Here is a 14,407-nt window from a genome sequence, read left to right as displayed (position 1 = left end):
GCGTCGAGCAGCGCTGTCAGAGGAAGCACGCGTCACCGCGACTGACCGACCGATCAGTCCGTCAGCCCTCACACACCGAGTCTGTCACGGTCTGCTGACGGAGGAGGAGCGCCGGTCCAGACACGCCTCTCCCGGATAGTCGACTTACCGAGCGACGGCAGCACCGGAGCGTTACCGAGCAGCACCATGGAGGACACGCGCGGCACCGGCAGCGCGAGGGACACACAGGGGACCATGACCGAGCGCGAGACCGGGTCTGACGAGCTGGTGTTCTTCGTGAACGGGAAGAAGGTAAATGGATCAATGAGATGAGTTTAATGTGAGCGGAGACCTTTGCATTGATGTGCTCTGAGGTTTGTAGTATTGATTATTGATCAGTAACACCCAGCGAGGACACGCTGTGTGAAGTGGATGATCAGCTGATTAATGTCAGAATGCAGAACCAAAGCAGCTGCTACATCACTGTGAATCATCAACACGAGTTCAGCTGATAACAGCAGAGCAGAGTCCAGACTGACGGCTGTCTGTCTGACCCAGGTCCTGGAGCGGAACGCAGACCCCGACATGACCCTGCTGACCTACCTGAGGAGGAAACGTATGAACACACACCGTCAACACACACACCGTCAACACACACACCGTCAACACACACACACCGTCAACACACACACCGTCAACACACACACCGTCAACACACACTGTCAACACACACACACACTGTCAACACACACACTGTGAACACACACACCGTCAACACACACACCGTCAACACACACACACCGTCAACACACACACACCGTCAACACACACACCGTCAACACACACACACACTGTCAACACACACACACACTGTGAACACACACACCGTCAACACACACACACACTGTCAACACACACACTGTCTGATGATAAACTGTGGTTGTGAAATCATATTTGATCATTGGTCCATCATAAAGAGGAAGTTCAGCTGCTGAGTCGGCACTTTCCTGTCATGGTTAACGAAGAACCAGCACTGAGGTCAGTGACCACCAGGGGCCCAAGTCCACCACACACAATTAATAACAAGACACCGCGCTCTCATTGGCTGGTCTCCCTCACCATGGCAACAGTTGTCTTCTGTCATAGGACTATTGTACTGATTTACACAATCTGAGTTGTCCATGATTCATATGTGTGTGTGTGTGTCTGTGTGTGTGTTTCTGTGTGTGTGTGTGTGTCTGTGTGTGTCTCTGTGTGTCTCTGTGTGTGTGTCTGTGTGTGTGTGTGTGTCTCTGTGTGTGTGTGTCTGTGTGTGTGTGTGTGTGTCTCTGTGTGTGTGTGTCTGTGTGTGTGTGTGTGTTTGTGTGTGTGTCTGTGTGTGTGTCTGTGTGTGTCTGTGTGTCTGTGTGTGTGTCTGTGTGTGTCTCTGTGTGTGTGTGTGCTCTCAGTGGGCCTGACAGGGACCAAGCTGGGCTGTGCTGAAGGCGGCTGTGGAGCGTGCACCGTCATGCTGTCCAGATACCAAACACACACCAACCAGCTACTGTATCCAACCATTACTGTGTGTGTCTGTGTGTGTCTGTGTGTGTGTGTGTGCCTGTGTGTGTGGGGGGTCATGTGCTCCCAGCTGACTTCCGATCACACAGTGTGTGAACTTTAACTGTGTCCAGTCATCATGCCGTTAACGCCTGCCTTGCTCCGCTCTGCTCCCTGCATCTGGTCGCCGTGACAACAGTGGAGGGAATTGGTAGCGTGGCCAGAAGGCTCCACCCCGTGCAGGTAGGATGCACCGTCTACCAGGAGCCCCCCCCCTTGATGGCTGTGATCAATAATCAATAACCACTGTTCAGGAGCGGATCGCGCAGGCTCACGGGTCTCAGTGTGGGTTCTGCACGCCGGGGATCGTCATGTCCATGTACGCCCTGCTCAGGAACAACCCCACACCCAAGATGGCCGAAGTGGAGGAGGCCTTCCAGGGTGCGTGTGCCTGATCAATCAGTCAATGTATTGATCATTATTGGTATTATTATCTGTGTCACCTGCAGGTAATCTGTGTCGCTGCACTGGGTACAGACCCATACTGGAGGGATACAAGAGCTTCACTGTGGTGAGAGTGCACACACACACAGACACACACAGACATATAGACACAGACACACACACACAAACACACACAGACATATAGACACAGACACACACACACAAACACACACACACACACACACACACAAAGACACACACAGACACACACAGACATATAGACACAGACAGAGCCGTTGCTTGACACTGTAGGGGCCCTAGGCAAGAAGGACACACTGGGGCCCTACGGGCCACTAGACTCTATAGAACTGCCGCCCCGAACACAAAGACATGTACAGTGATGATTATATAAGAAACCGTTTATTTAAATAATGTGGAACACACACATGAAAATATTATCTTAAGGAAACATAAAAACCTGTACAACAGTCAAAATACATCATAGAAATATGTCCTCTGAAGACTGTCCACAGTGGTGGAAAGTAACTAAGTATTTGTACTTTGTTACTTTGTTGTATTTTTTATGTATCCCCCAAGTTAAAAAAACAATCCTTGAGTCCAGCTGCCTCGATTTAAACTCTTGGAAATTAAAAGTAAGTACTTAAGACTTTGGTTAAGTAGGATCATTGATGGAGTACATCTACTTTTACTTGAGTATATATTTTGCTGGGTAATTGTACTTTCACTTAAGTACTAAACATCAGTGCTTCCTCCACCACTGACAACACAAGATATGACTAGTATTGTTAAGTTTGTCCACAGTGCAGGATCTTCAGTGAGACCTGGACACCTTGGACCTTCCTCTGTTACCAGGTCAGGTGCTGGAGGAGCAGAGGAAGGAGTGGAGGCTCTGAGATATTTACTGCTGCTGGGACGTCCTCTGGAGTGTCCTCACAGGGCTCCACATGACCTGTGTGGTATAAGACCATAATGATCAGCCTGATAATTAACACTGTAAATAATCCAGATTATACCTTCATCTGTGGAGGCTGTGGCATCTTCATGAGGAGACACAGACAGGAGTTTAAGCACCTGATGAAAAACATTTAAAAAAGCCATAAAATAACAACTATATGACAATAATTCACTAGCTTGTCCTTTACAGAGGAACACCTGAGCATTAATAAACACTATAAATACATACATTAGTTTTTCCTGCTGTGGTTTAGAGCTCATTAACTCTAACAAACAAGCTAAAGTAGCATTAGCATAGCAGCTACACACTGTTGCTGCATGAGCTAACAAGCTACTTTACAGCTTCATTTACGGTTTTATATACATTTAGGTTTTCTATCACGTCATTATATTGATGTTTGTAACTCATTTAGCAGACGTTTGTACTCAGAGCGACTCAGTGAACGTTCAGGCTGCAGCATGAAGGAGGCTGTAGTGACGTGAAGCCTGCGTCTCTAAAGTGTTTGTGACACGATGTGAAAAAGACAAACAGTGGTGGAGTAAGATGAGGCTGAGCTGTGTCACACTCTTCCTCTCTCCCGTTTCGCCTCTTCTTTCTTCTTCTTCCTTTCTTTGCCGTCTTCCCCTGCAGCCTGCAGAGTGTGCTTCCTCCTTTATTCTGAACAGCCGCTCCTCTCTGCTTCCAGCAGCTGTCTCAGGGCCCCGTGGGGGCGAGGGGGGAGTCAATGTGTCAATGCGCCAAAACAGCTGTCGATGAATGGTGGCGCTAACTGACCGTCCGTCTTAGGGCCCCGAGCATGAGAGGGGCCCTACACAATTGCCTGGTTTGCCTACCGTGTTGTGACGGGTCTGGACACAGACACACACAGAGACACACACACACAAAGACAGATACACACAGACACACACAGACACACACACACACAAAGACAGATACACACAAACACACAGATATATAGACACAGACACACACAGACACACACAGGCATATAGACACACACACACAGACACAGAGAGAAACACACACACACACAGACACACACTGTGTCATCACACCTTGTGTCTTTTGTTTCTCCTCCAGGAGGGGGCATGCTGCGGCGGCAGAGGGCGGGAAAATGGCTGCTGTTTGACCAATGGCGGTGCGACTCAGAGTGTGTCTGAAGAGGAGGTGTGTTTGTTTACCTGCTGTAAACAATGTGTGTGTGTGTGTGTGCATGACAGTGTGTCAGACTGTAAACATCTGTGTGTGCCGCCTCGCAGGAAGCCACGCCTCTTTTTAACGCTGCAGACTTTGAGCCCTATGACCCCACGCAGGAAGTCATCTTCCCTCCAGAGCTCATAGTAAACACACACAGACACACACACACAGACACACACACCTAGACACACACACACAGACACACACAGACACACACACACCTAGACACACACACACAGACACACACACCTAGACACACACACAGACACACAGACACCTAGACACACACACACAGACACACACACACCTAGACACACACACACAGACACACACAGACACACACACACCTAGACACACACACACAGACACACACACACACACACCTAGACACACACACACAGACACACACAGACACACACACACCTAGGCACACACACACAGACACACAGACACACACACACACACAGACACACACACACACAACACACACCACACACACACACACACACACACAGACACACACACACAGACACACACACAGACACACACACACACAGACACAAACACACAGACACAAACACACAGACACACACACACACAGACACACACACACACACAGACACACACACACACACACACACAGACACACACACACACAGACACACACACAGACACACACACACATAGACACACACACACAGACACACACACACACACAGACATACATACACACACACAGACACACACACACACAGACACACACAGACACACACACACACACACACAGACACACACACACACACACACACACAGACACACAGACAGACACACACACAGACACACACACACACACACACACACACAGACACACAGACAGACACACACACAGACACACACACAGACATACATACACACACACAGACACACACACACACAGCTTTGACCAACACATCATGATTGGAGCCCTCCGCCTCTCGTAGGCTCTCAGTAAAGGTCAGCGGCAGTCGTTGTGTTTCCGTGGCGAGCGGACGGTGTGGCTGCAGCCCAGCAGTCTGGACGAGTTCCTGCGTCTGAAATGGAAACACCCGGAGGCCCGCGTGGTGGTGGGGAACACCGAAGTGGGTGAGTCTGCGTCAGCGCCACACTCGCTCAGCTGTTCGCTCTGCTGCTCACTCCCCGGTCACTCTGTGTGTGTGTTCAGGCATCGAAGTGAAGTTTAAGAACATGGTGTATCCCGTCATTCTGGCGCCAGCCTTCGTCCCGGAGCTGAGCGCCGTGACCCACACTGATGACGGTGAGTTCAGCCGATGACCCGTCACCACTCCACCCACACACACCTCAATACAGATGGATGTGTGTGTCCAGGCATTGTGTTCGGTGCAGCGTGCACGCTCAGCCACATGGAGGCAGTGCTGAGGCAGGCAGTGGAGACTCTTCCTCTGCATCAGGCTGAAGTCTTCCTCGCCGTCCTCGAGCAGCTGCGCTGGTTTGCCGGACAGCAAATACGCAACGTGGCGGTGAGTCCTGTGTCCAAGAAATTCCCCGAGCCACGAGGAGGATTTTAACTGTGTGTGTGTTTAGGCTGTGGGCGGGAACATCATGACAGCCAGCCCCATCTCAGACCTGAACCCAGTGTTCATGGCAGCAGGCTGCAGGCTGACGCTGGCGGACAAAGGTAAACCCTGCAGTTTCTATGTTAATGAGGCTTTTATTTTGAAACAGTTCAGTGTGGTCCTGACCTTTGACCTCTGTCCTACAGATGGCAGCCGTGAGGTTCAGATGGATGACAGCTTCTTCACAGGCTACAGGAGGACAGTTCTGCGACCACAGGAGGTCCTGCTCTCTGTACACATCCCCTACAGCAAGAAGGTACGTAGCACCACCATGGCAACCTCACTCTGGCACCTAGCAACCACTCTCCTCGCATCTAGCTAGTTTTCAGTGTCAGCTAGACAACTGTCTCTTGTGGTAAATAAATTCCATTACCTTGTAACCACTTCCTGTTACCATCCTCCAGCATTTGTTGTCAGTTACCTAGCAACCACACACGTGCATCCTCATTCTTCTTTGTCTCCTCAGACTCAGTTCGTCTCCGCCTTCAAACAGTCCCCTCGCCGTGAAGATGACATCAGTATTATCACTGCAGCTATGAGCGTCACCTTCACTGCTGGGACTAATGTTGTGGAGGACTTGAGGCTGAGTTATGGTGGCATGGCGGCGACCACGGTGCTGGCCATGAAGACGGCGAGCAAACTAGTAGGAAGGTAGTAAGCACAGAGAGGGAAGGAGGGAAGGAGAGAGGGAGGGAGGAAGTAACTCTGCCTGCTGTCATTCAGGTCCTGGGGGGAGGAGCTTCTGCAGGAGGCTTGCTCCTCATTGGCTGAGGAGATGACCCTGAACCCCTCTGTGCCAGGCGGCATGGTGACGTACCGCAGAACTCTCACCCTCAGCCTCTTCTACAAGTTCTACCTGACAGTGCTGCAGAAGCTCCGCCTCCAGGTTTGTATGGTCGTCTCGTCAACGTTGGCGCTGTGACCGTGTGTGTGAGCGCTCCCTGTTTTCCTGTCAGGGTGTGAACGTAGAGGCCGTCAGCGCTGACTGTCTGAGCGCCACCGAGGTTTACCACCCTGAGACGCCGTCCAGTGTCCAGGTCTACCAGGTACAGTGACTGTGTGTGTCAGGCTCCGTCAGTCACCTGTGGTCTGGTAAATGTAGCTTCTTCCTCCTTCAGGCGGTGCCTGAGGGCCAGAGCCCAGACAACGTGGTTGGCCGTCCCATGATGCACCTGTCAGCCATGAAGCAGGCCACAGGTGAGGCAGTGTACTGTGACGACGTACCGCTGTATGAGAATGAGCTGTACCTGTCACTCATCACCAGCAGCAAGGCCCACGCTCGGATACGGTGAGAAACCTGCACACACACACACACCTGCACACACACACACACATCTGCACACACACACCTGCACACACACACACACACACACACCTGCACACACACACACACACACACCTGCACACACACACACACACCTGCACACACACACACACCTGCACACACACACACATCTGCACACACACACACCTGTCACCGGCCATGTCTCACCGTGTGTGTGTTGCAGCTCCGTGGATGCGGCGGCAGCAGAGCGCTCTCCCGGTGTCGCCTGTTGCCTGTTTGCTGACGACATTCCCGGCAGTAACGCCACCGGACCCATCGAGTATGATGAGACCATCCTCGCCGATGGCCAGGTGGGCTTCTGTTGCTCCGACCAATCAGGTGTCTGTGTTCAGGTTGATGATTAGTCTGTCCTCGATCAGGTGAGCTGTGTGGGTCACATCATCGGAGCGGTGGTGGCCGACACACAGCTTCATGCTCAAAGCGCTGCCAGAGCCGTCCGGATCGAATATGAGGAGCTGCCGCCGATCATCACCATCCAGGTGAGAGCGTGCACAGCTGGACAGCACCCCCTAGAGGAGGACCAGGGAGCTTTAATATATCGTTTTGATTGACAGGAGGCCATCACTGCCCAGTCCTTCTACCGGCCGATCAGAACCATTCAGAAGGGAGACCTTGAGGCGGGGTTCAGACAGGCCAACCATATCCTGGAGGGTAGGACTCTGTGCCTCTGTGTGCCACGTCCTGCTGCTGATCAGCCATTGATTATTGATTGGTTGTCTGTCAGGTGAGATACACATTGGAGGACAGGAGCACTTCTACCTGGAGACCAACGTCACCCTGGCTGTTCCCCGCGGAGAGGATGGCGAGATGGAGCTCTTTGTCTCCACGCAGTCGGCCTCCAAAACACAGGTAACTGTAATCTGAAACGCAGGTAACTATAATCTGAAACACAGGTAACTGTAATCTGAAACTGTAATCTGAAACACAGGTAACTGTAATCTGAAACTATAATCTGAAACACAGGTAACTATAATCTGAAACACAGGTAACTATAATCTGAAACACAGGTAACTGTAATCTGAAACTGTAATCTGAAACACAGGTAACTGTAATCTGAAACTATAATCTGAAACACAGGTAACTATAATCTGAAACACAGGTAACTGTAATCTGAAACTGTAATCTGAAACACAGGTAACTATAATCTGAAACACAGGTAACTGTAATCTGAAACTGTAATCTGAAACACAGGTAACTATAATCTGAATTCAATTCAATTCAATTCAATTCAGTTTTATTTATATAGCGCATATTACAATCAGACATTGTCTCAAAGCGCTTCACAGGAACCCCCCTAAGAGCACTGTGGCAAGGAAAAACTCCCTTTAAGAGGAAGAAACCTTGAGCAGGACCCGTCAACTTAAGGGGGAACCAGTCCTGCTGCTAGTCAGAGAGGATGAGGGAGAGAGAGAGAGAGAGAGAGAGAGAGAGGATGAAGGAGAAAGAGAGAGAGGGAGAGAGGAGCAAACATGATACAAACATGATACAGTACAGAGCAAACATGACAGCAAGATGAAACAGTGATTATATTGTAATAGATATCTATATATATCGTCGGTCCATAAGTAGGAATAGTAATTTGATAGTAAAGATGAGCAGCAGGGGCTAGTGAAGTCGATGAGCACAGGAGAGACTGCAGGTCAGTATGCAGGTCTTGAGACCTGCAAAGAGAGAGAGCGAGAGCGAGGCACAGAACTACAAGGAAGACAGTTAACACAGATTATGAGACGATATTACCCAGTATGATCCAGACTAAGGAGAGTGGAGGAGAGGTCAGAGGGTGTTCAGAGGATCGTGTTTGTGCCCCCCGACAACGTAGAGCAAGAGAGACTTCACGGGCCGGACTGCAGGTCATCATCCAGGTCTTGAGACCAGTGTGAGCCAGACTAAGGAGAGAAAAGGAGAGGTTAGAGGGTGAGAGGGAAACTGCTCAGTGGATCATGTTTGTGCCCCCGACAACGTAGGCCTAGAGCAGCATAGCTGTGCTACACACTAGGTCTAAGGCTAACTGTACGCCTTACTAAACAGAAAAGTTTTAAGTCTAGTCTTAAAGGTGGAGGCAGTGTCTGCCTCTCGGACCCAGATTGGTAACTGGTTCCATAATAGCGGTGCCTGATAGCTGAAAGCTCGTCCTCCCATTCTACTTCTATGAATCCTAGGAACTACTAGTAAACCTGCACTCAGAGATCTGAGTGTCCTATTAGGAACATATGGTACAATCAGGTCCTGCAGATACAATGGAGCAAGTCCATGAAGAGCCTTGTAGGTTAGAAGAAGGATCTTGAAGTGTATTCTTGAGTCCACTGGGAGCCAGTGAAGAGACGCTAGGACAGGAGAGATATGATCCCTTTGGCTGCTTCCTGTCAGAACTCTAGCTGCTGCGTTCTGGATCAGCTGCAGACTGTTGATGGAGTAATGTGGACATCCTGACAATAAAGAGTTGCAGTAGTCCAGTCTTGAAGTGACAAAAGCATGGATGAGCTTTTCAGCATCACTCTGAGAGAGGATGCTCCTGATCTTAGTAATATTACGCAGGTGAAAGAAAGCGGTCCTGGAGACCTGCTTAATATGAGAGACAATGACATGTCTTGATCAAAGATAACTCCAAGGTTCCTCACAGTCGTACTGGAGGCCAGAGTAATTCCATCCAGGGAGAAAGTATTATCTGATAAACTAGTTCTGAGATGTTTCGGTCCAAAAACAATGACCTCAGTCTTGTCCGAGTTTAATAGTAAAAAGTTGGAGGACATCCAGTCCTTTATGTCCTTTAGACACGCCTGTAGTCTGACTAGCGGCTCCGTTTCTTCAGGCTTCATGGATAAATACAGCTGGGTATCATCAGCATAACAATGAAAGTTTATGCCGTGCTTCTGGATGATGTATCCTAGAGGGAGCATGTAGAGGGTGAACAGGATCGGTCCGAGCACAGGTAACTGTAATCTGAAACACAGGTAACTGTAATCTGAAACAAAGGTAACTGTAATCTGAAACAAAGGTAACTGTAATCTAAAACGCAGGTAACTGTAATCTCAAACACAGGTAACTGTAATCTCGAACACAGGAAACTGTAATCTGAAACTGTAATCTGAAACACAGGTAACTGTAATCTGAAACGCAGGTAACTATAATCTGAAACACAGGTAACTGTAATCTGAAACTGTAATCTGAAACACAGGTAACTGTAATCTGAAACACAGGTAACTGTAATCTGAAACAAAGGTAACTGTAATCTAAAACGGAGGTAACTGTAATCTCAAACACAGGTAACTGTAATCTCGAACACAGGAAACTGTAATCTGAAACTGTAATCTGAAACACAGGTAACTGTAATCTGAAACACATGTAACTGTAATCTGAAACAGGTAACTGTAATCTCGAACACAGGTAACTGTAATCTCGAACACAGGAAACTGTAATCTGAAACTGTAATCTGAAACACAGGTAACTGTAATCTGAAACGCAGGTAACTATAATCTGAAACACAGGTAACTGTAATCTGAAACTGTAATCTGAAACACAGGTAACTATAATCTGAAACACAGGTAACTGTAATCTGAAACTATAATCTGAAACACAGGTAACTATAATCTGAAACACAGGTAACTGTAATCTGAAACTGTAATCTGAAACACAGGTAACTGTAATCTGAAACACAGGTAACTGTAATCTGAAACAAAGGTAACTGTAATCTAAAACGCAGGTAACTGTAATCTCAAACACAGGTAACTGTAATCTCGAACACAGGAAACTGTAATCTGAAACTGTAATCTGAAACACAGGTAACTGTAATCTGAAACACAGGTAACTGTAATCTGAAACAGGTAACTGTAATCTCGAACACAGGTAACTGTAATCTCGAACACAGGAAACTGTAATCTGAAACTGTAATCTGAAACACAGGTAACTGTAATCTGAAACACAGGTAACTGTAATCTGAAACACAGGTAACTGTAATCTCGAACACAGGAAACTGTAATCTGAAACTGTAATCTGCATCTCTGCGCCTCAGTCTCTCGTGGCGAAGGCGCTGGGCGTGCCCGCCAACAGGGTGGTGGTGCGGGTGAAGAGGATGGGGGGAGGCTTTGGAGGGAAGGAAAGCCGGACCACCCTGCTGTCCACTGTGGTCGCCGTGGCAGCGAACAAGTATGTCTTATATGGGGATTGCGTGGAGCCTCCTGTGGTGGCAGACTCTGAGGTGTCGGTCTGTCTTTCAGACTAGGGAGGCCGGTGCGGTGCATGCTGGACCGGGACGAGGACATGCTGATCACGGGAGGACGACACCCTTTCTATGGGAAATACAAGGTAAGGGGGCCCCCCGCGGCTGCCGCTGTGGCGGTGGCGTGTGTTGATGTGTTTTCTTGCCATGCTGCAGGTGGGCTTCCTGAGCAGCGGGAAAGTTCTGGCTCTGGACGTGTCGTACTACAGTAACTGTGGGAACTCCAAAGACCTCTCTCTCTCTGTGAGTGTCCCTCCCCACCTCTCCCCCTCTTCCTTCCACTCTGCTCTCTAACACCTTGCTGATGCCCCCGTCAGATCATGGAGCGCGCTCTGTTCCACATGGAGAACTCATACAGTATCCCTAATGTGCGTGGCCGTGGGTTCCTGTGCCGCACCAACCTACCGTCTAACACCGCCTTCAGGGGCTTTGGGGGGCCACAGGGCATGATGGTAGCAGAGAGCTGGATCACGGATGTAGCTCAGAGTTTGGGGAGGCCAGCAGAGGAGGTCAGTGGATGGGTCCAAGGATGGGTCCAAGGGTCTGCTGGGTAAGCAGTGTCAATGCAGTGTCTCCATCTCCCTGCAGGTGCGTCGGATGAATCTGTACATGGAAGGTGAGCTGACACCTTTCAACCAGGTCCTGGATCGACTCACGCTGGACCGTTGCTGGGATGAGTGTCTGGCACGCTCTGATTACCACCGGCGCCGAGCTGCCATCGACCTCTACAACAGGTGAGTGTGTCCCCAGAGACCACTGTCTCTTCGGAACACTACCTGTTTGAACTGTTTCTGTGTCCTCATCAGGCAGAACCGTTGGACCAAACGGGGGCTCGCCATGGTCCCCACCAAGTTTGGCATCAGCTTCACCTCTGCCTTCCTGAACCAGGTCAGACCAACTAACATGACAAGACCAGCATCTCTGGTGGTTCTTTGTGGTGACGTGTTTGTGTTCAGGCCGGCGCTCTGGTTCACATCTACACCGATGGATCTGTGCTGTTGACCCATGGAGGCACCGAAATGGGACAGGGACTGCACACCAAGATGGTCCAGGTACAGAGACACAGTGACCTCTGGTGGTGAGAGCAGGAAGTGTGGCCTTGCTTAGAGACACAACGATCCTTGTGTGTGTGTGTGTGTGTTCATGTGGTCTCAGGTGGCCAGCAGGGTTCTGGGTATCCCTTTTTCAAAGATCCATATCTCAGAGACCAGCACCAACACCGTCCCAAACACCAGCCCCACCGCTGCCTCCGCCTCCTCCGACCTCAACGGAGCTGCTGTGCAGAATGCCTGTGAGATCCTGGTGTCACGTCTGGAGCCGTACAAGGCCAAGAACCCCAAAGGATCATGGGAGGACTGGGTGAGCGATCCTGTCTGGGGTGTTTGATGTGCTGTGGTTAGTTTCCACCTTTCAAGTGTGCTCAGAGTGTTTTTGTGTCTCAGGTCAGAGCAGCGTACTTCGACCGGGTCAGCCTGAGTGCTAACGGATTTTACAGGTGAGTCTGGTTCAGGTTCCAGACGTACAAACCCGGACAGAGTTTAACCGTTTTATGTCTCGTCAGGACTCCGGATCTCGGTTATGACTTTGATACAAACTCAGGCAGAGCCTTCAACTACTTCAGCTACGGCGTGGCCTGTTCAGAGGTGGAGATTGACTGCCTGACCGGCGCCCACAAGGTCGGAACAAGTGCTGGGCTCCCTGAACCTCAACCTTCTGTCTCATGCTTTTATTTTGGAAGAACTTCCTGTTTAACGCTGACTCTCTGTATCAAAGAACCTGAGCTCCACCATTGTGATGGACGTCGGTCACAGCCTCAACCCAGCAATCGACATCGGACAGGTGAGCCAGTGAAAAGCAGGGCAGACCATGCGGTTCATGTCTGCGGCACCCTCAGGTCTGACTGTGTCTGCAGGTGGAGGGGGGCTTCATGCAGGGTCTGGGTCTGTTCACACTGGAGGAGCTTCATTATTCGCCGCAGGGCGTGCTCCTCACTCGTGGCCCTGGAGCTTATAAGATCCCTGCCTTTGGTGACATTCCAGCACAGCTGACCGTGTCACTGCTCCGCGACGCCCCCAACGATAAGGCCATCTTCGCCTCTAAGGTAACGCCGCCGTCTCTGCCCTCAGCGTGAGCATCGCTGCCCGCCCACAGACACAGTGTTCTTTCTTCCAGGCTGTCGGTGAGCCTCCTCTGTTTCTGGCCGCCTCCGTTTTCTACGCCATTAAAGATGCTATCAGCGCCGCCCGGGCAGAGTCCGGCATCAGTGGGCCGTTCAGGCTGGACAGCCCCGCCTCAGCTGAGAGGATCCGCAATGCCTGCAGCGACCGATTCACCAAACTGGTACGAACAGATTCAGTCATCAGTGTTCCATCATTCAGCCCTCTATGTGAGAGGCCTTGAGTTTTATAGTGTCCCTTCATGCTGTACACATGTCGTGTTTCAGTGCCCCCCTGCTGAGGCCGGGACCTTCACCCCCTGGTCTGTGCAGGTGTAAGACTGGGCCAGAGAGAGAGAGACCAACGACGATCAGCCTGTGGAACCACGAGCACTTAAGTAGCCAATCACAGCCGTGTGTTTAACGACCAGAGCGCCGTGAGGCGTTCACTGTCACAAACACCGCTGCTTCACTTCACTGTGGAAAAACACTGTCAAATAAAAGTGAGCCTGAAATCAGTGCTGATGTTTGAGTGTTCGTACTTTATTATTCTTACAGCATCTCATCACACATTAATGTGTCCTCCTCCTCCTCCCTGCAAACGGCCACCAGGGGGCGATGCTGACATGTCAGCCATGTTTACTGTCTGTACATCCCTTTGGTGCAGCTGCTGCTTCCTGCCTGGAGCAAGGCGGCGTCTGGTTGGTGGTTCAGGGACATGTGACTCATACTTCACACTCCGATAACACATGTAACACTGAGGAGTGTGAGCTGCTGTGACACCCGCCTGTGAAGCTCCACCCAAAACATTCTGTGTCCCCTGCACACAGCTGGACACACACTCACAAACACTCGGCACCGTTCATGGACCGCAGCAGAGCTTCTTTTACACCTGAACATTTTAGAGTGTAACTCTGTGTTAGCTTGTACTTTGTTACTTTATTTG

General features: G+C 50.1%; 1 protein-coding gene across 1 annotated transcript in view; it reads left to right on the top strand.

Annotated features, from left to right (window-relative positions):
* The window catches only part of LOC114431972 (xanthine dehydrogenase/oxidase-like), a 14,021-nt gene extending 41 nt beyond the window's left edge, over positions 1-13,980 (top strand). The window contains exons 1-35 of the mRNA XM_028399682.1: positions 1-291; positions 538-595; positions 1,428-1,524; positions 1,650-1,758; positions 1,830-1,956; positions 2,025-2,086; positions 4,016-4,102; positions 4,195-4,275; positions 5,113-5,254; positions 5,334-5,426; positions 5,498-5,649; positions 5,714-5,807; positions 5,892-6,001; positions 6,212-6,396; positions 6,469-6,631; positions 6,702-6,791; positions 6,864-7,033; positions 7,254-7,380; positions 7,450-7,569; positions 7,645-7,741; positions 7,815-7,939; positions 11,100-11,233; positions 11,305-11,392; positions 11,463-11,549; positions 11,624-11,815; positions 11,895-12,040; positions 12,113-12,194; positions 12,263-12,358; positions 12,462-12,665; positions 12,749-12,801; positions 12,868-12,982; positions 13,080-13,145; positions 13,219-13,407; positions 13,479-13,646; positions 13,750-13,980. The exon at positions 1-291 is cut by the window's left edge and continues 41 nt beyond it. Of these exons, the coding sequence (XP_028255483.1) occupies positions 187-291; positions 538-595; positions 1,428-1,524; positions 1,650-1,758; positions 1,830-1,956; positions 2,025-2,086; positions 4,016-4,102; positions 4,195-4,275; positions 5,113-5,254; positions 5,334-5,426; positions 5,498-5,649; positions 5,714-5,807; positions 5,892-6,001; positions 6,212-6,396; positions 6,469-6,631; positions 6,702-6,791; positions 6,864-7,033; positions 7,254-7,380; positions 7,450-7,569; positions 7,645-7,741; positions 7,815-7,939; positions 11,100-11,233; positions 11,305-11,392; positions 11,463-11,549; positions 11,624-11,815; positions 11,895-12,040; positions 12,113-12,194; positions 12,263-12,358; positions 12,462-12,665; positions 12,749-12,801; positions 12,868-12,982; positions 13,080-13,145; positions 13,219-13,407; positions 13,479-13,646; positions 13,750-13,800 (4,065 nt within the window). The 5' untranslated portion in view covers positions 1-186 and the 3' untranslated portion in view covers positions 13,801-13,980. The remainder of the gene's footprint in view (positions 292-537; positions 596-1,427; positions 1,525-1,649; positions 1,759-1,829; positions 1,957-2,024; positions 2,087-4,015; positions 4,103-4,194; positions 4,276-5,112; positions 5,255-5,333; positions 5,427-5,497; positions 5,650-5,713; positions 5,808-5,891; positions 6,002-6,211; positions 6,397-6,468; positions 6,632-6,701; positions 6,792-6,863; positions 7,034-7,253; positions 7,381-7,449; positions 7,570-7,644; positions 7,742-7,814; positions 7,940-11,099; positions 11,234-11,304; positions 11,393-11,462; positions 11,550-11,623; positions 11,816-11,894; positions 12,041-12,112; positions 12,195-12,262; positions 12,359-12,461; positions 12,666-12,748; positions 12,802-12,867; positions 12,983-13,079; positions 13,146-13,218; positions 13,408-13,478; positions 13,647-13,749) is intronic.
* The last annotated feature ends 427 nt before the right edge of the window (positions 13,981-14,407 follow it).

This window comes from Parambassis ranga, chromosome 2, assembly GCF_900634625.1.
Source record: "Parambassis ranga chromosome 2, fParRan2.1, whole genome shotgun sequence".
NCBI classification, from domain to species: domain Eukaryota; kingdom Metazoa; phylum Chordata; class Actinopteri; family Ambassidae; genus Parambassis; species Parambassis ranga.
Note: the sequence above shows the minus strand (reverse complement) of the source record. Positions and strands in the feature narration are given on the sequence as shown.